General features: G+C 43.7%; 1 protein-coding gene across 8 annotated transcripts in view; it reads right to left on the minus strand.

The window, feature by feature from the left end:
* FAR2 (fatty acyl-CoA reductase 2) overlaps positions 1 to 23,908 on the minus strand; it is a 225,639-nt gene that overhangs the window by 38,213 nt on the left and 163,518 nt on the right. For all 8 annotated transcript variants that reach the window (XM_048823960.2, XM_048823966.2, XM_048824020.2 and 5 more), the window contains 3 exons: positions 21,929 to 22,106; positions 20,529 to 20,573; positions 2,847 to 2,965 (listed from right to left, as the gene is read on the minus strand). In XM_048823960.2, the coding sequence (XP_048679917.1) occupies positions 2,847 to 2,965; positions 20,529 to 20,573; positions 21,929 to 22,106 (342 nt within the window). The remainder of the gene's footprint in view (positions 1 to 2,846; positions 2,966 to 20,528; positions 20,574 to 21,928; positions 22,107 to 23,908) is intronic.

Below are 23,908 nucleotides of genomic sequence, written 5' to 3' on the forward strand. Positions count from 1 at the left end.
CTATGGAGGGTGCTTCTCCCTGGTGGAGGGGAGTGGCATTTGTTTTTTGGACTTGGAGCCGTTGTGCTGTCATTTGCTTGTGCTGGTCACTCCTCTCCTTTGCCAGTCGCTGTTGGGTGGGAATGAGGAGAAAAATGAAACTGCAAAGTCTAAACTGCTTTTAAGGCTCATTTCTGGCTCCCCATATTCTGGCTCTTGTTTGTGGGTTTTGTTCAGCCTAGGCTCAAGGGATAAAGGATAAGACTGGCTTTCATATTTTCTTTCTTTTTTGTGTTGTATTGATTTCATACAATTACTTAGGCCTCTATAATAATCCATGAAGCTTACACCATAGTTCCCAATACACACAGATTTAAATGTCAGAACAAGAAGTTAAACGGGAAAAGATGTTAAATCTTTAATGTGCCTTATACATGTGCGTTTACCAGGCAAAGAACTGGGTTTTAATACCCCCCACATGAACCTGTAACATAATTACCTATTTAAATCACGCAATTTTTTTCAAAACAAAATATTCCATCTATGAAACACCACATCCATTTGGAAAACACCCGTATGAATAGCTGATTCAATGCACTGCTTGGGAAAGGGGGACAATTAAATGACTTTAACTTGACACCTCAAGAGAAGAACCACCTTGTGATTACAGTTCTGGAGTTTTAAAATTCCATTTATCTGGCAAGAGCTGCCTTTTTAAAGAACTGTGTTATTTAATGGCTGTAACCATGTAGGGTAGGAAATACGAAAAAGAAGTAGAATTTTAAAGGTTCAGGACTGTAGTTAGCTGGAGAAAAGTTACTGCTGAAGAGAGAAACTAGGGTCTCCCATCTGTGCTTGCACTGCACAGAGGAACAGGCATTGGTCATAGCTTGTGAGTAAGGATCCCATCCGGCCAATGACTACAGGGAGAGCTCTCTACCTGCAGAGATGAAGTGAGAGGAAGTAAATCCTCAGCCCTCATATCCAAAAGCCATACTGAGGACAAAGTGTTGCTGGTATTTTCCAGTCCCTGCCCACAAAACAGGCTTTGCCATGTGAATTACAAAAACTCACAGTAGATTGGGCAGATGTTCAAAATATGACAGTGTGCCACCTGGCTCCGCTGGGCTCCTTGTGTTTGTGCCTCTCTCCCCCTTGAATATGCACTTGGACAGTTGCAATAATCCTGGGTGTGGATCTTTCTTGACTGGGGGTGGGGAGAAGTGGTGCTATGTCCCAAATGCCACCCACTTGCGGCACCATAATGAGACACCACTTACAGTAAATTGTGCAGATGCAAGTCTCCTTTCCTTTTTTACATAAGCATCGACGTTTAAATGATCATCAGTGGGCCTCTGAATTAATACCCCACTGAGATGAGTAGGACAGTTCAAAATCCTCAGAGCTGTTGTTCAAGGCTCTCTGCAGACTCTTCTCTGAATCAGTTATGACTTGTTTAAATGGGAGATTTTTCTAGTTACATTGGTATAATCATATCAGTAAAATTAAACTGCAAGCATTATACAAGTATAACACCTCTTCATATTAAACATCTGAGTGGCTTTTTCACCTTATCTTATACTGCTTCCAAAATGATATAAGCTAAATCAGAAAAGGGCACTTCTATATTGCAATAAGAATGTCCACATGGAGGCCTGGTCTATACTACATTGACATAAGTATGGAAAAATCCACAGCCCTGAGTGGTGTAGTTAAGCCAACTTAAGTCCTCATGTAGAATTCTTCCATTGACCTAGCTACTGCTTCTCAGGAAGGTGGATTACCTATGCCGATGGGAGAATCCCTCCCATTGTCATATGTAGAGTCTACAGTGAAGCACTGCTGCGGTCCAGCTGTTCTGTTGTAGCATGAACCCGGAGAGTTCTACTGGTATAAGTATAGCAATTTAAGGTCACACCCTACCTTAACTTCCCCATGTAGACAAGCCCTTACACACAATTCACATTTTAAAGGTTTTCTCTGCAACCATAACAGATGGAGACTTACTTTTTAAAAATGAAAGCTGATATTCTGCAGTGTAACACAGCTGCTTCAAAGAGGTGATGATGTGGCATATGGGTGTATATTGGCTTTTTCTAAGGGTTGCTCATGTCATATTCATGGCTTGCCCCGGCTGTAGGAGTCTGTGCCCAGTTGTAAGCTGGCTAATAAGGACAGTGTTATTAATGAGTATAACTGGAGGTGAGCTCTGCCTCATGAACTTAGTATACTAAGCAGGAGAGCACCAGTTAAATATAAGGGACATATTCTGAAAACTCATGTATTTACTCTGGCAAAACTCCCAATAAAATCTATAGGAGATTTTTGTGAGTAAGGATTTAGCCCATATAGAATCCAGAGGACACTCCTCAGATGGTTCTAACATTTTTCCCTCCTTGCCACCCCTCACCCCCACGGTCATATTTATTTGCCCTCTTGTTTACACACAGCCACCCTCTGAAACCCGTATTCCACCAATTTTCCTTAGGTTAAAGAGCGTCTAGAAGACTAGACAGCCTTTTCAACTTTTCAACACCATTCCCACTTTGATTAATTAATATTTTTACAGTTCTATGTATTCATGTGTATGTCCCATACTTTATAAGTGCTAAATAATGATCTTACTGACCAAAGGGATTCCTGCAGAGTGGCATAAGAAGCTCCTCCACATCCCAGGATATGTCTTCATGGCTTCTGTAGCACTTTTAGCCTTTACCACACCCAGGAAAGAAGATACTGAACTTGGGAATCAAATGCTGCTGTATCATGTAACCAACAAAAGCTGGATGATATTTGCTGTCCCATTAAAATCCATATTGTGCCATAATACCTTACCAGCAATCTGAGAAACAAGTGCTCATCCCTACCTGTGAACTGCTGTGTGCCACCCAGCCGCTAGGATGAGGTTGATGACGACATCTACTGGAATCAGATCTGCTACTGCATCATTATTGACTTTGACAGTTTGCAGAATCCCTTTACCAGCCTGTGTGACAGAGGGAGAGAGTCAGTGACAATATGCCATGACAGGATTTCCTTGGCCTAGAGAGGAGGCAGCATCACTTAGTCACTTTTCAAGCCCACTGTGCAACTCAGAAGATCAGTCTGCCTCTGTGGAGAGCCAGCGCTTTATATTCTTGTGCGGATCAAACTGTTTAGTGTTGTCAGAGGAAGTTGGAAATGTGATGCGCAAGTGTCAGTAGAAGTGTATAAAAAGGTAGTGGCCTTGTGTAACTCATGATGCTAAAAGAACATCCAGCAAGACAGACATTTTTATGTTTTGTGGTAAAATTTTCAAAAGCACCTAAATGACTTAGGAGCTTAAATTCCGTTTTCAAAAATCACATGGGAGCTTAAGTCCTATTGATTTTCAATGAAACATAGGCTCCTCAGTGCCTAAATGTAACATTTTTGAATGTGCTCAAATGACTTAGGGGCCTAAGTTCCATTCTCAAAAGCCTCGTAGGCATTTAGGAGCCCACGTCTCTTGAAAATCAATAAGCACTCTAGAAATGGCTCTTAAGTCACTTAAGTGCTTTTGAAAATTTTACCCCAATCTTTTGGATTTAGCTATACATCCATTCTGAAGTTTACCTTCCACGCTATGATTGGTTCCGAAAGTACCATCAGCGTGTGTGGTATTTAAACAAGACATGGTCCTTTCTCTGAGGGCTTACAGTTATAGGATATGTCTGCACTTCAACAACGCAATGTAATTCAGCTCAGGGTTACATATGTGAGCTCGCTTCAATCTCACTAGCTTGGGTCCTGGAACAGTGAAAGCACAGCTATGTGAGTTTCAGTGCTGGCTACCCAGGGTTCTAGGTGGCTTTGTACAGCCTGCACTGAAGGTCGCACTGCTGTTGCTTCACTGTTCTGGAACCCAAGCTAGCTAGATTAAAGCTAGTTCATGTGTGTCTACTGTGACAGGGTCAGGCCAGATGGCTACAGGAGAGTGATAGTAGGCAGATATATTAGCCCCAGGTTAAGTAGGTCCCTTTTCTCTGGGTAAGGTAACAGGGAAGGTTCCAGAACAATCAGGAACCTTCTGGAAAGAATTAAGGCAGACAGGCTGATTAGAAGACCTGCAACCTATCACGAAGCTGCTAGAATCAATTAAGGCAGGCTAATCAGGGCACCTGGGTTTAAAAAGGAGCTCACTTCAGTTTGTGGTGCTTGCGAGTAGCTGAGAGCAAGAGGTGCAAGAAGCTGAGGGTGAGAAGGCGTACTACTGGAAGAATGAGAAGTACAAGCATTATCAGACATCAGGAGGAAGGTCCTGTGGTGAGAATAAAGAAGGTGTTGGGAGGAGGCCATGGGAAAGTAGCCCAGGGAGTCGGAGCTGTCACACCGCTGTTCCAGGAGCCACTGTAGACAGCTGCAATCCACAGGGCCCTGGACTGGAACCGGAGTAGAGGGCGGGCCTGGGTTCCCTCCATCCCCCCAACTCCCTACTTGATACCGGAGGAGTTGAACTGGACTGTGGGTTCCACCAGAGGGGAGTTTCTCTGGCCTGTTCCCCAATCCACTAGGTGGATCAGCAGAGACTGCGGGGATTGTTCATCTTCTTTTCCCCATGCTGGCCCAGTGATGAGGCTAACAGTGAACGGCACATTTGAGCCACGAAAATGGACAAACTGAGGGCTGCCGTGAACCTCTGAGGGGAGAAAATCCGCCAATAAGCGCAGGACCCACCAAGGCAGAGGAGGAACTTTGTCACACTACTCAAGGTGCAGTCACGGTCTAGACACACTTTAAGTTAAGATGTAACTTTGAGTGCCAATGACAAATGCTGTGAAGAAGGGAGGAGGAAGTCAGAGCCATAAGATAATGGGCTTGATTTAGTTGGTAATGCACTTCTCGGGGGTTCCAAAATGATTTGTTTTTAATTGAGTGTTTGTGATGATGATTCTGTGCAAGGGAGATGAGGGTTTGGAGGCTTCATGGAAGAAGTCTTTTAAAGAGGGACTTGAAGGAGCAAGGGTAGCAGCATGGCAGACTGGATAAGCCAGGCCGTTTCAGAGTTGGGGGGGCACGAGACATGGAGGTGAAAGTGGGGGAAGGAAACTAAGAGAGTGTATTGGGCATGAGGCCTATGTGCAAATAGCTGAGTGAAAAGTTATGAGGATAAAGAGAGAAAGGCAGGAGTTAAGGAGTGTAATGCCTGGACTACAAGGACAAGGGACCTGAATTTGATGTAGAAGGCAATAGAAAAATCAGTGAACAGATCTGGAGAGCAAAGGATGCAGTAACATCAGCAGGAAAGAAAATGTTTCTGCACCCGCATTTTGGGCAGCTGTAAGAGACTAGGGAGGAGACGATTGGTGTTACGAGAGAAGATTTGGAACCAGTGTAATCAGTGATCTTCAAGACAGATTGAAGAGATTCAAGATAGTTATGTCCAAACTCCAAAGCTAACTGTGAAGAGATACAGAGAGATCTCACAAAACCGGGGTGACTGGGACACAAAGCAGCAGATGAAATTCAACACTGATAAGTGCAGAGTAATTCATGCTGGAAAAAATAATCCCAACTACACATATATAATGATGGGTTTTAAATTAGCTCAAGAAAGATCTTGGAATCACCTGAAAACTTCAGCTTAGTGTTCAGCAGTGGTCAAAAAAGCTAACAGAATACTAGGAACTATTAGGAAAGGGATAGAAAGTAAGACAGAAAATGTCATAAAGCATAATATAAATCTAAGGTGTACCCACACCTTGAATACGGTGTTCAGTTCCGGTCACCCCATCTCAAAAAGGATATGGTAGAACTGGAACAGGTTCAGAGAAGGACAACAAAGATGATCAAGGGTATGGAATGGCTTGCGTACAAGCAGAGATGAAAAAGATTAGGGCTTTTCATCTTAGAAAAAAGACTCAGAACAGGAATATGAAAGAAGTCTTTAAAATCATGAATGGTGTGGGAAAAGTGAATATAGATGTGTTATTTACCCTCTCCCACAATACAGAAACCAGAGGACACCCTGAAATTAATAGGCAGCAGGTTTAATACAAACAAGAGGGAGTACTGTTTCACATAATGTAGTTAACCCATGGAATTAATTGCCATGGGATGTTGTGAAGGCCAAAAGTATAACTGAGTTCAAAAAGGAAGTAGGTAAGTTCATGGAGGATAGGTCCATCAATGGCTATTAGCCAAGATGGTCAGGAACACAACTCCATGCTCAGGGTCACCCTAAACCTTTGACTGCAAGAAGCCAGGAGGGGAAGACAGGGCTGGATCATTCCAACTTCCCTGTTTTGAATATTCCCCTGGAAGCTCTGGTACTGGCCACTTTCAGAGACTGGATACTGGGCTACATGGACCATTGGTCTGACCCAGTATGACCATTCTTATCTTCCCCTATCACTCCTGAGCTGCCCATGCCTCTCAGGGCCTTTGTGTGGCTTTTTAGTGTCCATGTGTGTGGTGAATGACACACACTGTCAGGATCCAAAGGGGAGAGCAGAGTGCTGGTTAATGGTGAGCTGCGGGGAAAAGGGGAGCAATGAGCAAAAGGACAAGCTTTGATGGAAGCTGCCAGAAATCCTTTCCCCAACATCTCCTTCCCGCTAAGGCAGGAGTGGAGCTTGCACAGGAAGTGGGGGAGAGAGCAGAGATACTCAGCAGCCACAAGGTAGGGAGAGAGGGAAAGAGGATTTTGCAACATCACCTATTTATAAGCAATGTTCCATTGTGCTCATCACATCAGACTACTGTGATACAATTCTTTTTTGTCAGTCTGTAACTCCCTCGGATAATGAAGTAGCTCGCTAGTTGTGAAAGGTTGAGGACCACTGCTATAAACAAACAGAGCATGTCCAGCCCTGCATAATCACTTGTCTGAAATCTGGGCTGAAAAACCTTTGCTAGAATGACAGTTTTTAAAGTTTGTTCTTAGCCCATAAACAATGCATGTGTTTTGTGTCATTCTGATGCTTCTTAAAGATAGTAGAGTCACAAGAAAGTTGCAGATAAGGTATAATCATGTAAGCTCCCCCACTCAGCTCTGACAATGTACCTCAATCATATCCTGCAGCAACCTTCTGTTGTTCTAGTCTTGGGCCACAAAACAACTCTGCCGAAACACTTCAGTTCTAACTTACAACATCACCTTCTGCTAGCCCATTCCTAGGCTAAACACCACTGGCAGCGGCATGTAGAACATGTGTACCTACACTCCGCAGTGAAAAGCACACTGTATCCACGCTGTGGTGTGCAGTTACACGTGTCAGTGAAAGGTTCTGGCTGAGGGAAGACAGCGGGGAAAGGCTTCAGCTGTTCCCTGCTGCCAGAGCCTTTCACTGCAGCAAGGGAAGGCTCAGCCTCTCTCCACTGCCTCCCCCTCCTTCCCCCCCGCCAGAACCACCTCCGGTTGCTGGAGTCTTTCACTGCAGCAGGGAAAGGCTCCAGCAATGGGGAGGCAGTGGGACACTACACTGCTAAAAATAGCACTGTAGACAGGGCGGCACAACTTGGGCCAGTAGAGAGCTGTGTAGGGTATGTACTCAAGTACTTACCCACAGCCTTCAGCCAGGCCTCCACTTGACTCACCTAAGCCCTGCCTCACCAGCTACACGGCTACCAATACCTGGGCTGGGGAGCTATGCACATACGTACACTACCTACCACCCAAACTAGCATGCTGTGTAGATGCAACCTTAGTGCTCTCTTAAGAAGAAGCAGCCAATCATGTTGAATTTTGTGATGTGAACAAATGGTGATCACATACAGGTGAACGAACTCACGTTCACTTGTGCCCCCAATTACTACTTGAACCCACTAGAAGAGAGAGGCTGATGCATACTTATTTACCTATTTTAGTAGTTATGACGCGTTATAAACACACACTGTATTCATATTGATGGTCATATATATTTGAAGTAGATCTTTGATATATAAATACATATTAATATATAAAGAATTCAACAAATTGAATGCTGCACATTATTTGGTTCATTATATATGGTACACTATTTCTGTATAAGGCATGGTCTAATTTTTGTATCAGATTGCTGACATTTTCTTTTTGGTATAATAAAAGCTACTTCAACTGAGGTCTCTGAGATCACTTCCCTGTTTGAGTTTGACATTTTTAGGCAGTATCCCAGCGGAAGAGCTCAGGGGCCAATCACAATTCAGGGCACACACCAAAAGCAGAGTTATTCCCCACACCAGCTAATCATAGCTTTGTAGGGGGGAAGGAAGGCTGTGCTACACTAAGACATAACTCTTCAGTTATAGTCTAGCAGAAATGTGATTCACTTCACACACCGTCTGAAATCAACAGATAAACCAAAGCTTCTCTTCCCAGCAAAAGAAGCAATTTGGGGCAAAGGGAAATAAATCACTCTATGCAATAAAGCAGAGCTCTGCCCCCTCACATGGTGTATTTAACAGAAACATATGTATTTGTGCAGACAAATTATTAGACTCTCATTTCTATATAAATGCTAATGAGGGGGAAAAGTTCAAAAGGTTTGGAGTTCAGGTTCAGTTTGGATAAAGCAGCCAAAAGATGCTTATCTGAACTATCTACAAAATTAGTCTGGAAAAACAGTCAAATCTCTTATATTTATAGGATGCCAATAACTGCAAGATATAGGAACAAAATTCACTTTGCTTGATGAGCACAGAAAATCACCCAAATGGAATTTTGCTTTTGTCATCATAGGTTTCAAACCACTAACCTTCAATTATTCCTTCTTCCCTCATCACTGCAAGTAGGATCAAAAGAATGAAATCAAAAGGGCTCTGAAAACAGATAGACAGGGATCCATTCAGATCTCCTCAGCTAGGGCAGTCCAGCACCCAACATTGAGAACATCCTGCTTCCAGCTCCTGAAAGTTTCACCCTAAGCACTTCTAATTTCTATGTCCCAGATTAATTCAGTTGTCTTGAGTGATCACTGATAGAGAGTCAGTCTCCGATGTAGCCTGTCTCAAGACCACGAAGGGATTTCAAGATAAGGACCAGGACTTTGAATTAGGCAGAGAAGGAAACTTAACCGGAGAGGGCACACGTGTGATATGCTCTCAGCTACTTGTCCTGTTCAAAGTGTATATGTTGGACAAGGTGGAGTTTTTGCTTGACCGTGACCAAGAGACCTACTTAGAGGAAGTCCAGCCCTGAGAAGATGAACAGGTGGATCACAGTTGCTAGCTTGTCATTTGCAATGGCTAGACATGGCCTCCTGCCAATCAGAAATGAAAAAATGTGTTCCTCATGAATTTCATTCACTGGTTATCATGAAACAGAGATTCAAACAAGTATTAAGATAAGAGCATGCATTTTTTCCCCACTTACTGCCTGGTCCTGCACTCAATGAAGTCAAAGGGAAAATTTCAATGGTGCAAGAACAAATCCTTGAAGAACAGATGGATACTTTTTATGGAGGGCCTGTTTGGTAATGTATTAGAGTGGTCTGCCCATTTAGGGCCTGCAGAGTCAGGGAGCAGCAAGCCCTGGCCTCCAGAGAATCCCAGCAGGCAGGTGTTGGGAACCAGTTGATCCAGCTAGGAGGCAGCTAAAGAGTGGCTCTGGTTTCCAGCTGGAAGATATAAAAGTAAGGACCAAACTCTGCAAGTGGGGAGGGGTCAGGCAAGAGAGACAAACAGTTCCCTGAGCAGCAGCACTAGGCTCCAACAGAGCAAGTAAGCCCTGTGGTTCCCCTGAGGCAAAGGGAAGGTTGTGACCCTTGAGCTACTGGGTGGGCACAGGACCTGCAGTATCAGTCCAGGTCAGGACTATCATTTTTGTTACATTTTCCATATTTTTTGCATTTCTATGTCAGAAAAATAACAGAGCCCATGTAGAAGGATATAACATAGTTGGGCATGGCTGACTGTTTTTCCCCAAGCTGGTGGATGGACCCACCAGAGGACAGTAGTCCCTGTGAAATGTGATGACCATCCGAGTCCAGTTTTTAGGAGATTCTGTGATGTGAACACCTCTATCCTATCTAATGAAAACTGACACTCTTTTTAGTCTCAACAGAGGTAAAGGTAATCCCTCCAATGTCAGTGTTCATGCACACTGGCAGGGTAGAGTGGCGAAACATTTTAAGAATATTGATACTTTTCTATACTCACTCAGTTATGGCAGTGCTCTACAGCAATGGTTTTCAACCTTTTTTCATTTGCGGACCCCTAAAAAAAATGTGAACAGAGGTGTGGACCCCTTTGGTAATTCAACCTGTGGTCCACGGACCCCTACCACAGAAGACAGACTGAAAACTGACAGAAGAGAATTCAACTATAAATGATACACATGCTCAGCACGGCATTTGACACAGTGTAAGGATGCTAAACTGTGGGCTTCTACAGTAATGACAACACTTCTCGGTTTTGACCTGTAGGTGGGGGTATCCACATACTTTTGATTGATCAGAAAAACAGAATGCCTTTTCTGGGATCTGAAACTTTATTTTCATAGTCACCTTTCACAGACCCCTTAGACATAGTCTGCGGACCCCCAGGGATCCATAGACCACAGTTTGAAAACTACTGAACTATATAGTGGAAAATAGTTATTTTGTAATATATAGGTTTTATAGATCATATAAAATATAGTGTAGATATTTTAAAAACCACAATGATCTTGCAATACGTAAAAACCTAAACTTTATCACTGTGTAAATACTTCAACCACTTTTCTTGGGAAAGAAAAGACAGATTAGTGAGCTGTCCCCTCTGGGACTCTCAGGACAAAGTTATCAAAATGTGTGAGAAACCCCTGTATTGTCAAAGGAAACTGCAGAAGTGGGATTCTCCTTCTCCAACTTTCATGTGTGATAGAATTAAATTGTCAGATCTTGCACGGGGTTGTTAATGTGTTCAGTGTAACCTAAATGTATGCTCATTCCTTGTGATTATTTTCTGCTGTCTCTTCATTTCAGAGATTTAAGAACCTAGAACCTTGGCACCCGATCCATTTGAACAAAACCAAAATCTTTCACAACTTAAAAATATTCAAGTCACAAAATGTGGGCAATTTTTGTAAGAGAAAACTGCAGTTTAGGAAGAATTAGTAAAATAGTCCTGCAGTGTCAGAAACCCCAACTGTACACTAGAATTCATTCAGTATTAAAGACGTAGCTTTAAATCCTGACCCTCTTGAAATCAATGGTCGTTTTGCCACGGACATCAATGAGGCCTGGATTTCACAGATGGAATTCAGGAAAAGATATAGTTATATGACGGCATATGGCTCTATTTCCCCTTTGTTGCTGAGCCAAGGAACAATGACATGAAATACATATGGGACCTTGTACAATTTCAGCAGATGATTTAATGAAAGAAGAAATATTATTGGTGGATGAAGATTCAAGATACTTCAACATGTAGGTCAGGACTGAATTGCTGATAGTCAAAAAAAGTGCAAGCAAAACATTTTACAAAATCAGTGAAACACTTCAAGTCACAAGGTCACACTTGATCGCTGCATTTCTTGGGTGGCTGAAAGCACTCGGCCTGATGTATGTGCCTGATGTATGCAGGTATCCAGCACAACTGACTCACAAAACAATCTCAAGGGAAATAAAGGACAAAACAACAGAACTTTATTTTGTGTAACATCGTTCATGCAAATTGTATCCCAAAGAACATACGGAGTTAAATAATACAGATATAAAATTAAAGCAATAGCAAATGGAGAGAAATTCAGAGATGTTGGCAAAGAAGAAAAAAAAAATCTCTTTTCAGTTGATAGTGAAAAGCAATAGGGGAGTTAATGAAGCAAAGATTTACATTTACAAGGAGTTTCCAGATATAAGTTGCAGAGGAGAAGGTTTTCACGCTAACAGTGGCAAGGTTGTGTGAAAGAACACAGAAGAGACACATACTAGGTGAACCCAAGGTGGGTGGGGTAAGTGTGGAGAAGAGAGAAAGAGAGAGCGAGCGCAACATTTGTGAGCTTGTCAATAGAATCATAGAGTATCAGGGTTGGAAGGGACCTCAGGAGGTCATCTAGTCCAACCCCCTGCTCAAAGCAGCACCGATCCCCAATTAAATCATCCCAGCCAGGGCTTTGTCAAGCCTGACCTTAAAAACTTCTAAGGAAGGAGATTCCACCACCTCCCTAGGTAACGCATTCCAGTGTTTCACCACCCTCCTAATGAAAAAGTTTTTCCTAATATCCAACCTAAATCTCCCCCACTGCAACTGGAGACCATTACTCCTTGTTCTGTCATCTGCTACCACTGAGAACAGGCTAGAGCCATCCTCTTTAGAACCCCCTTTCAGGTAGTTGAAAGCAGCTATCAAATCTCCCCTCATTCTTCTCTTCCGTAGACTAAACATCCCCAGTTCCCTCAGCCTCTCCTCATAAGTCCTGTGTTCCAGTCCCCCAATCATTTTTGTTGCCCTCCGCTGGACTCTTTCCAATTTTTCCACATCATTCTTGTAGTGTGGGGCCCAAAACTGGACACAGTACTCCAGATGAGGCCTCACCAGTGTCGAATAGAGGGGAACGATCACGTCCCTCGATCTGCTGGCGATGCCCCTACTTATACATCCCAAAATGCCATTGGCCTTCTTGGCAACAAGGGCACACTGTTGACTCATATCCAGCTTCTCGTCCACTGTAACCTCTAGGTCCTTTTCTGCAGAACTGCTGCCGAGTCATTCGGTCCCTAGTCTGCAGCGGTGCATTGGATTCTTCCGTCCTAAGTGCAGGACTCTGCACTTGTCCTTGTTGAACTTCATCAGATTTCTTTTGGCCCAATCCTCCAATTTGTCTAGGTCCCTCTGTATCCTATACCTACCCTCCAGCGTATTTACCTCTCCTCCCAGTTTAGTGTCATCTGCAAACTTGCTGAGGGTGCAATCCACACCATCCTCCAGATCATTTATGAAGATATTGAACAAAACCGGCCCCAGGACCGACCCTTGGGGCACTCCACTTGATACCGGCTGCCAACCAGACATGGAGCCATTGATCACTGCCCGTTGAGCCCGACAATCTAGCCAGCTTTCTATCCACCTTATAGTCCATTCATCCAGCCCATACTTCTTTAACTTGCTGGCAAGAATACTGTGGGAGATCGTGTCAAAAGCTTTGCTAAAGTCAAGGAACAACACGTCCACTGCTTTCCCTTCATCCACAGAGCCAGTTATCTCGTCATAGAAGGCAATTAGATTAGTCAGGCATGACTTGCCCTTGGTGAATCCATGCTGACTGTTCCTGATCACTTTCCTCTCCTCTAAGTGCTTCAGAATTGATTCCTTGAGGACCTGCTCAATGACTTTTCCAGGGACTGAGGTGAGGCTGACTGGCCTGTAGTTCCCAGGATCCTCCTCCTTCCCTTTTTTAAAGATGGGCACTACATTAGCCTTTTTCCAGTCGTCCGGGACTTCCCCGGATCGCCATGAGTTTTCAAAGATAATGGCCAATGGCTCTGCAATCACATCCGCCAACTCCTTTAGCATTCTCGGATGCAGCGCATCCGGCCCCATGGACTTGTGCACGTCCAGCTTTTCTAAATAGTCCCGAACCACTTCTTTCTCCACAGAGGGCTGGTCACCTCCTCCCCATGCTGTGCTGCCCAGTGCAGTAGTCCATGGTGGGATGTAAAAGGTGGCGCGTATGGCAGATATAGCACAAATCCCTGATTAGAAACACAGCAGCCAGGATGGCAGACTGACTCTTGTATTGCAAAGAGAGAGAGAAGAAAAACATAGTAACCACTACATAACAATAGATTCAGCATAAGCATCTACTTAAGAAACTATACCTGCAAATTCACAAAAACAGATTCAAAACTCTACTCAATACAGTCAAGTATATCACAACTGTCCTTCCCCTTGAAAAATGGAATTGACACAAACCTTCAGAAGGTGGACGAACAACCCAAGATCCAGTTACGAGTGAAGTCTTTAAGGTGGCTTGCTTTGTCTTTCTGCATAGCGTCTGCCAACATTTTGAACACTTCTCTGAGGAAGTGATGTGTCTGCAGCAATTTCTGACTCAGATGTTCCCTCAGATAATGCTGGTTGTTCAGCGCACCTGCTTCTTGGTTGCTGCTTCAAGATGGGGCATTGATACTGGAACAATTGGCAGTTCCCCAAATTTTGCTGCTTTTGTCAGCCACAGGGTCACCCCCGAATCTCACACTTGATCAACATGGCAGAACCAAAATATATTGGGTTCCCCTTGTACTATATAAGACAAAGGACCTGTTTGTGCGATAATAGTTGCTGGAAGCCACATACTGGTTCCCCGATAATCATGCGCCAACACTATTAGACCCACTTGTAGCTGACAAGGGGCACCGGTCCCTCTCACCATAGCTTGACTTATTGGACAAATTCTGACTTGTAGGAGTACATTTGGCTTTAATAAGTCCAAGTGTGACCTGAGATTTCTGCCCATAAACAGCATTTCAGGTGTTTGGTTTGTCATGGAACATACTGTATTTCTATATGCTAGCAGGAAGCATGCCAGCTTCTGCTGTAATGACCCCTTCTCATCTGCCATGGATCTCAGGGCTTGCTTAAACTCCTGAACAAACCTTTCAACTAAGCCCTTTGTGGATGGGTGGTGTGGTATTAAGGTGAAATGCCTAATACCATTTTTCTTCATGAGCTGCCGAAACTCTTCTGAGCAATACTGAGGACTGTTGTCACTCACAGCTTGTTCTGGCAGTCCAGTTCTTGCAAATAAACTTCCAAGTTTTTCTATTGTCTGTGCAGCTGTGGTAGTTTTCACGCAAAAAAACTTCTGGCCATTTGGAATGGGCACCCCCCACTACTAGATACATCATTCCCAAAAATGGTCCAGCAAAGTCAATATGCAGACATTGCCAGGGAGCTTATGGCCATTCCCAGGGGCAATGATGCTGGTTTAGGCATGTGTTGTATCCGTTGGGTGTCAAAACATTCCTTAGCAAGCTGCTCTATTTGTTGTTCAATGACTGGCCACCATACAAAACTTTTGGCAAGTGCCTTCTTTTTTACTATCTCTAGGTGACCTACAAGGAGCTCTTCTAAGACTCTTGTGCACAGTTTACTAGGTATAACAACATGAATTCCACAGGACACATCCTTAATGTATGGTAAGCTCACCCCCAATTAGGGCGGTTAGCATATTTTCAGCCCTTCAGAGTGGCTTCATAAGCCTGAGCTCACATGGGATCCCTCCTGGTTTCTTGCTTGGTCAAACTTCAAATCAACGGGGTGATCTCAAACTGAAACAAGCTGACAAATTCAACAGATTCTGTCTCGATTACAGGTCACCCTTCAACTAGAAAGTGCACATGGAAGAGCCTGTCTGCATTTGCATGCGCTTCTGTTCTTTTGAATTCTGTGTCAAAGATGTGACCCGCTAAGAAGAGAGCCCATTGTTGCATATGTGCTGCATTTGCTACAGAAACTCACTTCCTCAGACGAAGGATTGCTACTAGGGGCTGGTGGTCTGTTACAAGGCTGAATTTCCTCCCATATAGATATTGGCTTAATTTCTTCACACCCAATATCAGATTTTAAGTCTCCTTGTCCATTGTGCAGTTACCTTCTGCCATGGCAAGCAATCTGGAGGCAAAAGCTATGGGGGTCTGTCACTGCCATCTGGCATGGTGTAGAATATAGATGCCTCAATTTCCTATGAGGAAGAATCACGTTAACTTGATAGGTAAGGATGGGTTAAAGTGTGTAACTACACTGTCTGATGTGACCAATGGATTTGCTTTGAGAAAAGCTTTTTGACACTCATGTGACCATACCCACTTTTGTTTAGTCTGCAGTAAACAGTTCAATGGATGCAATACTGTGGCTATATTTGGTAAAAATTGGCTATAGTAGTTGATAAATCCTAGAAATATCTAAATTATGACACATCCTTTGGTGGTGGAGCTTCCAGGATGGCTTTAATCTTCTCCTGAGATTTGTGCAGGCCTTTTGCACCAATAACATGCCCACAAAAAACTACTGAGTCCTTGAAAATTTCACATTTTATGTAAGTGGCTCATAAGTCATATTCTTCTAGAGATTTAATACCCATTTCAGGGTTTCCAGATGTTCTTCATCACTTCCACCGGTCACAATAATGTCATCCATATAACACCGTGTTCTCAGAGAACCTTGGAAAACTGGGTCCGTTGCCTATTACCATATAGCAGGAGCTGCAGCAATACTAGACACTAGCTTGTTGTACTGCCACAGACCCTTTTGTGTGTGGATTGTGAGAGATGACTTAGATTATTCCTCAACTTTCATTTGTAAGTAGGTCTATGACAAATCAATATTGTTGAATTGTTGCCCCCCCGCCAGCGTAGCAAAAATGTCTTCAATCCGATGCAGAGGGTATCTGTCAATGTTTAGCACATGGCTTATGGTGACTTTAAAAGCACCACATTTCCTTACTGCTTTTTGCAACTGGAACCCCAGGAATTCCCCCCTCCCCGAGGTCACTTTTTGAGAGCATGCCCCATCTTTCCAGACATTCCAATTCACGCAGATACTGTAAGAGACAGGTTGAGCTTTGTGACGCTTGGGCTGTGCCTTCTCAATTAGGATTATTTTAGCCTTTGTGTGTTTTAGAGTTCCTATGCCCTCCTTGAATACTCCTGATGCCTGACAAAATACCGCTTCCAGCTGTTGTTCAATTGTTTTAGTGGGTTCTGCTGAAAGTGACTGCAATATCTTTATAGATTTCCAATCCAGAGGAATCTTACGTAACCATTCATGGCCTCACAGGGCTGGGTCCCCCCTTCTCAATCACATGCAAGTCTAATGAACATTGCTTATTGTTATACTCCACATTCGCTTGCATCACTCCACTTGGCACTATCTTTTCTCCCATAGACGTTTTTAGCAACACTGGTGTCTCCCTCAATTTGGTATTTTTAAAAGTTTTCTCATATTTTGAACGTGACCTAACAGACGCTGCAAAGCCTGCATCCAATTTCATTCTCAGTATTTTTCCTGCCACCTGGGGTGTCAACTAGATTGCTGACTTGCCCTTTTTGCTCACACTCTATATATCCGGGCTGGCTACTCCACTTTCTCAGTCACTGTTACTGTTGCTTCTGTGTATAGAGTGTACACTGATACTGCTTTTTCTGTACCCTGATTTGGTCTCTTTCTTATTTCTCTTAGTGCGACAATATGCTTCTGCAATATGCATCTTTAAATTGGCAATCAGAAGGCACGTGGAGCCCTTTTGTACACTAATAACATGTCTGTCTGCTGAGTGTACCAGCTCTTGCTTTGGATCACAGAGAGTGTATGCATTCCTACTTCAGTTTTAGCTCAGCATGCAATTCTATTGCATCCGTTGCTGCAGTTTTCATTGCTACTCCAATTTCTACTGTACATTTAAAGGTAGATTTTCCTCAGTTAAGAGCCTTTTTTGTATGCTTCCATTAAGAACTCCACACACAAATCTGTCTCTCAAGGCCTTGTTAAGACCATCCTTAAAAAGACAGTGTTTTGATAATCTTTTTAACTCTGTCCCAAAGGAGGAAATAGATTCACCTTCAGGTTGATTCCGCTTATGAAACCCAAACCTATGGGCAGCATGTGAACCGCTGGCTGGAGGAGGCTAGTACATAGCCCTGCCCCTTACACCTGAGGCCGGCCCCGCCCCTTCCCCGCCCCCAGAACCCAGAGCCCACCACAGCCGCTGGCCCCCTCCCCAGGCTGGCTAGTGCCTGCAGCCCCCCGCAGTCCCGGAGCGCTGGGAGGGAGAGCGCATGGTGCCGCTCCACACTCCCCAGCCCCGGAACGCCAGGAAGGTGGGCGGCATGGCCCCAGCCCCTGGAGCCCAGTGGCACCACTGAAATGGGGCCCTGGAGGTGGAGTATGGCCGGGACCACGGCTGGCTGTCTGGGGAGGCACAGCCTCCCCCAGCCTCCCCTACCTGCTGCCCATGCCCAAACCTTTCAGCCATAATGAGGGGCTTGGGCGCCAAGTGCTCTTGAACAATTTGCATTCTCTTTTTAAAAGTTCTGCTTGCTGGCTTCTCTGGGATGATCTAACTGCACACTGCACTGTATGTTTTTCCGCCCAGCACTCTTAGTAATGGCACGTTTTTCTGAGGGAATCTTGTTTACTTCAAAAGGCTGGGGGACTACACAAAAATGAGGATGTGAGTTAAACAGAAATTAAAGGGTGAAATGCCTGCAAGCTGCATGGAGACTATTTAAAAACACCGTAATAGAGGCTCAAATTAAATGTACACCTCCCATCAAACACAAAAAAACATTAAGGGAACCAAAAAATACCACCATGACTCAACAGCAGAATGAAAGAGGTGGTTAGAGGCACAAAGGCATCGTTTAAAAATTGGAAGTAAAATCTTTCTGCGGAAAACAGAAAGGAGAACAAATGCTGGCAAGTCACATATAAAAGTGTAATTAAAGCATGCCAAGAAAGAATTTGAAAAACAACTAGATAAAGACACAAAAATGAACAACTATTTTTTTTAAAGTACATCAGAAGCAGGAAGCCTGCCAAACAGTCAGTGGAGCCACTGGACCATCAAAATACTTAAGGAGCACTCAAATAAGACAAGCTGTTGTGGAGAAGCTAAATGAATTATTTGTATCAGTTTTCACTGCAGAGGATGTGGCGGAAATCCCCATGCCTGAGCCCTTTTTTTAGGTGGAAAACCTGAAGAACTTCCCCAGACTGAGGTGTCAGTAGAGGAAATTTTGGAACAAACTGATAATTAAACAGTAATAAATCACCAGACCTGATGGTATTCACCCAAGAGTTCTGAAGGAACTCAATATGAAATTGCAGAACTCCTAACTATAATATGTAATCTAACACTGAAGTCAGCCTCTTTACCAGATGACTAGAGGGTAGCTCATGTAATGCTGATTTTTAAAAAAGGCTCCAGAGGCGATTATAGGCTGGTAAGCCTAACTTCAGTACCGAAGAAATTGGCTGAAACTATAGTAAGTTACAGAATTATCAGACACATAAATGAACATGATTTGTGGGAGATGAGTTAACACAGCTTTTGTAAAGGGAAATTATGCCTTGCCAATCTATTGTGGACAAGGGAGATCCAGTGGATATACTGTACTTTGACTTTCAGAAAGCTTTTGACGAGGTCCCTCACCAAAGTCAATTAAGCAAACTAAGCAGTCATGGAACAAGAGAGAAGGGCCTCTCATGGATCAATAACTGTTTAAAAGATAGGAAACAAAGGTCAGGAATAAATGGTCAGTTTTCACAATGGAGAGAGGTAAATAGCTGGGTCCTCCAAGGAACTGTACTGGGACCTGTGCTGTTCAGCATATTCATAAATGTCTTGGAAAAGGGGGTGAGAAGTGAGACGACAAAATTTGCAGACGATACAAAGTTACTCAAGATAGTTAAGTCCAAAGCTCACTGAGAAGAGCTACAAAGGGATCTCACTAAACTGGGTGACGGGACAACAAAAAGGCAGATGAAATTCAATATTGATAAGTGCGAAGTAATGCACACTGGAAAAATAAATTTCAACTACACATACAAAGTGATGGGGTCTAAATTAGCTGTTACCTTTCAAGAAGGAGGTATTGGAGTCATTGTGGATAGCTCTCTGAAAACATCTGCTCAGTGTGCAGTGGCAGGCAAAAAAGCTAAAAGAACATTAGGAACCATTAGGAAAGGGATAGATAATAAATCAGAAAATATTATAATGCCACTATATAAATTAATGGTATGCCTGCACCTTGAATACTGCATATAGTTCTGGTTGCCCCATCTCAAAAAAGGTATGTTAGAATTGGAAAAGGTACAGAAGAGGGCAACAAAAATGATTAGGGGTATGGAACGGCTTCTACATGTGGAGAGATTATATGTTACTTCTTTTTTTTTTTTTTGATTGGCACCCAGCAAGCAGGGGCTTAGCTTGATTTTTGGCTTATTGTGAAAGTCGGGATGCTTATTTACCACGTGAAAGTCGGCAACTGTGCCTACCATCAGGGGTGCGCCTTTTGCTAGCCCCACGAAAATTGCCCAAATATGGCCAATTTGTAAGCCTCTGAAAATCCCAGTTCACACGTGCTCAGCAGAGCTTTAGTACAAGCTGGCAGCTAGATTCCCCCAAGATTCGGTCTGCCATGAGCATGCTCCATGCCCACACAGATCCTACATGCTGACCAGGATGAGCAGCTGGCATCCCCAAAGAGCTTGGCATATGCTCCTTAATAGCTGCTACTGTTGTGCCAGGTACCAGAACTGAAAGCATGGAGACTATGCTCTCAATGCACCTTCTGCTGGTAGGAGGCCAGGATCCTGTGGAAAATTAGTATGTGATCATGTAATTAAAGACTGTATCATAATGCATATGCACAAGAAGGGGGACAAAGTAAGCTTGTACAGGTAACATTAATTCTTCTATTTCCTAACTTTTCAGTACTTGACTATGCAACCTTAATTTTCTTTTAAGGTAGTTTTTTTGGATGCAGTATAAACAGACAACACTGTCAGGTGCTGTAGGCATATGCCGATAAAGATGTATGGTATGTGTCTGTATTACGAAATGCTATGGAATTATCTGCACACAAGTTTTCAGCAAAATAATTTTTTTTTTAACTAGTAACTATACGTACCGCAATAATAATTCCACTTGGTCCATTGAAGTTGTCAATCCAACCCTGCAAAAAAGGAAAGGTATTTTTTATTATTTCTTTCAACAATGTTTAGCTCATACAGGCTTCAAAAAGTATTACAGTGCTGTGGTATGGATGAAGCCACTTAATCAGACCACTGTTAAAACGGATGCCAATTTAGCTTGGACGACTGCCAGAGAGCAAAGACAGCGCAAAGTACTGATTTTAAATAAAGGATACATGGTAAACAGCCAATGTTGTCTGTATTTTACGATATAGTCAAATATAGTCAAATTTTGTTTTAAAGATCACCACATTAGGGTGATAATTTGACTGCATGAACCAGATCTGACTTTCCAAATGCCATGTAATCTTGGTGTTGATGCAATCACCCCTGGTTTATAATGATCAGTGTGGCACACCTGTCTAACGGTCAGATTGGAGGTAATTTATTTGATTTTCAAAGACAGTAAAGAACATCAGGACTCTTGAACAGCACTCTCTTGCAGTAAGGAAAATCACATCTTGTGGGAATGTTAATTATTGTTAATTATGTTAATCATTCCAATAATATTTGGAATGACATTATTATGCTCCACTCTGTCCTTCCAAGATGGATATTTTGGCTCAGATCCTAGGTGATGTCTGAGCTTTGCCTGGTCCCCACTCAGGTACGGTAGACTATGTCAACTTTATGACCCAGGTGCAAGCCTAGGACATGTTGCACCTACTAATGCCAGTAGTAAATTTGGCCTAGAATATTTATTTCAATGTAGAAATGTAGCTGCCTTCAATTCCATGTGTGATACTCCTAATATTTGCAACACTCCCCATAAGTGTGCATATGGAGCATCTCAGCTTGGTGAGTTGTTGAATGTCATGTTATGTCATCCAAAAAACCCTCATAAATGGCCCTACCTGGCACACCTAGCAGACTGCCTTAGCATAAAGATCAGGATGGAGAGCCTGACCAGTCCTATGAGCCCTAGGAGTGTTCCCCCAGCTCAATGCTGAGATATGCTGGCGTGGCAGTGTGTAGAAGCTCTCTGGATATAGGACTTCAGTCTCCAGTATTGCAAGTCCAGCATTTCCCACCAACAGTAAATCCAATTAATTTGTTTTTTATTTTAAATTGCCTTTTTCACCTTGCAAGTGTGAATCTTTCCTGGAGATGTCGAGCAAGTCTTGCAGTTCTGCACCAGACACTGCCTACTCCCATCTCCCACTGCCCTCCCTGGAGACCCTGAAGAACGAGAGTGCACTTCTAAGATGATCAGCAGGCATCTTTGTAACATGGTGTTGCCCCTCGGCAGTAAGGCTGGATGTAGAGCAGGAGCCTCAGCTGGATCTGGAGAGCAGATCTGGGAAACGGTTAAAAGAAGGAGTGTAATCAGGCTTACTGGGAAAGGCTCATGCCAGCTGGCTCCTACGATGGATGGCCTGATGATGGCAATGTTGAAGTGCTCTTTCTCTTGCTGGACCAGGTACTCTGCCAAGGCTTTGGTGTATGTATACGTGTTCGGCCAGTCCCCAATCAGTTTGGGTGTGATCTCTTGAATGATAGATTCATCCAGCCACCTAGTGGGACAAAGAAAAGAATTCTGTTGACATAAACCACACAGACAGATGAATGAAATGAGGAAGAAGTTACGCAAATTGGTCAGCATACTCAGCTGTCTATAGTTTCAAGACTCTTACCTGCAGTGGGGAAGTCAGCAACTAGAATACTTTTAGGCAAAAGAAAGAATAACTGGGAGCTTTGTTATTTACTACAATGGAGCCACCTAGTACAGATGTGCTGCACCAGCATAGTTTGCATCCGACAAAGTGGGTATTCACCCACGAAAGCTTATGCTCCAATACGTCTGTCTATAAGGTGCCACAGGACTCTTTGCTGCTTTTACAGCATTGTTTAGTGATGCATTAGCTAGCACAGTCCCCAGCTACGCATGCAAACTCTTGGTAAAATTCAATTCCACCAAAAGTTTAGCAGCATTATAAAAGTTTAAAATGTCAATTATTTTCTTCAATGATATTGAAATTGCATTTATTATGCAAATATCTGACATTATCACTGTGTTTGCATGCAGGGTCCCTTTCCAAATCTCCCCACCAGCTCCACCACCACAAAAAATAAAAATAAAAAATTCATGAGTTTGGTTCTGCTCTAGCCAAGCACAAAGGTTTGGCTCATTTTTTCTGAGAGGTAGTGTGGCTCAGTGGATAAGCTGAGCCTGCTATTTGAGAGACCTTGGCTGTACCAGAGGTGGCTTTGTAGAACCTCTGTTGTCCTCAATTTCTCCATCTGTTATAGGAGATGAATGATATTTGCTTTCCCCTCTGCCAAAAGATATTTTTATGGAGGTGAATGAATGCAAATGGCTGGCTCAGTAAATGTTATGTGTTCCCTTCTATTGGCTGGTCCAGATAGGAGACTATTACTAAGACCAGATGAAGGAGTTACTAATCTGGCTCCTGGAGTCGAGGTCATTGCTGTTAAAATGGAGGCCCTGGGTTCAAACTGAGCTCTGGCAAACCAGCAACACTTTGCTCATCTGCCTGTGTTTTGGTTCAGAGAGGAAGGGAGCTGGCTGTGTTTCTGAAGTCTACAGACAGGGCTGGCAATCTAGACAGGGTTCACAGAAGTCTGGTGCATAACTCCATAGAACCAAAAATAAAGTCCAATAACCTTTTATTAAGTTTTGGAGCTTTTTCTTTGTGCTGGACAGTAGAGCTCACTGGGGACATTCCAGTGATGCTCCACCACTTCCTTCTCTCCCCTATCTCTACATAAAATAAGGTCATAAGACTTGATATCTTAAAAATAGGCCACTTGGGGGCAGAAAATGGAAGGGTGCATGTGCTATATCAGTGGCCTCCAATCTTTTTACACCCAAGATCAGTTTTTGAATCTAAGGGCAACCCAGGATCTACCCTGTCCCTTCCCCTACCCCAAAGCCTGGACCCGCTCACTCCATCCCCCCTTCTCTCTGTCGATCACTCTCCTCTACCCTCATTCACTTTCACCGGGCTGGGGCAGGGGTTTGATGTTCGGGAGGGAGTGCGGGCTCTGGGCTGGGGCCAAGGGGTTCACAGTGTGGGAGGGGGGCTCTGGGCTGAGCCTGGGGTATGGGATTGGGGTACAGGACCTCCTGCCGGGCAGCACTTACCTCCGGTGGGTCCCGGTTGGTGGCGGGTGCAGCGAGGCTAAGGCAGGCTCCCTGTCAACCCCGGCCCCACACCACTCCTGGAAGGGGCTGCGGGAGGGGCGGGGGGCATGTGCCTCTGCACGCTGCCCCTCTCTGCAAACACTGCCCCCACAGCTCTCCCAGCCAATGGGAACTGCGGGGGCAGTGTTTGCAGGCAGGAGCAGCGCACGG

Source organism: Caretta caretta, chromosome 1 (assembly GCF_965140235.1).
Source record: "Caretta caretta isolate rCarCar2 chromosome 1, rCarCar1.hap1, whole genome shotgun sequence".
Taxonomy (NCBI): domain Eukaryota; kingdom Metazoa; phylum Chordata; order Testudines; family Cheloniidae; genus Caretta; species Caretta caretta.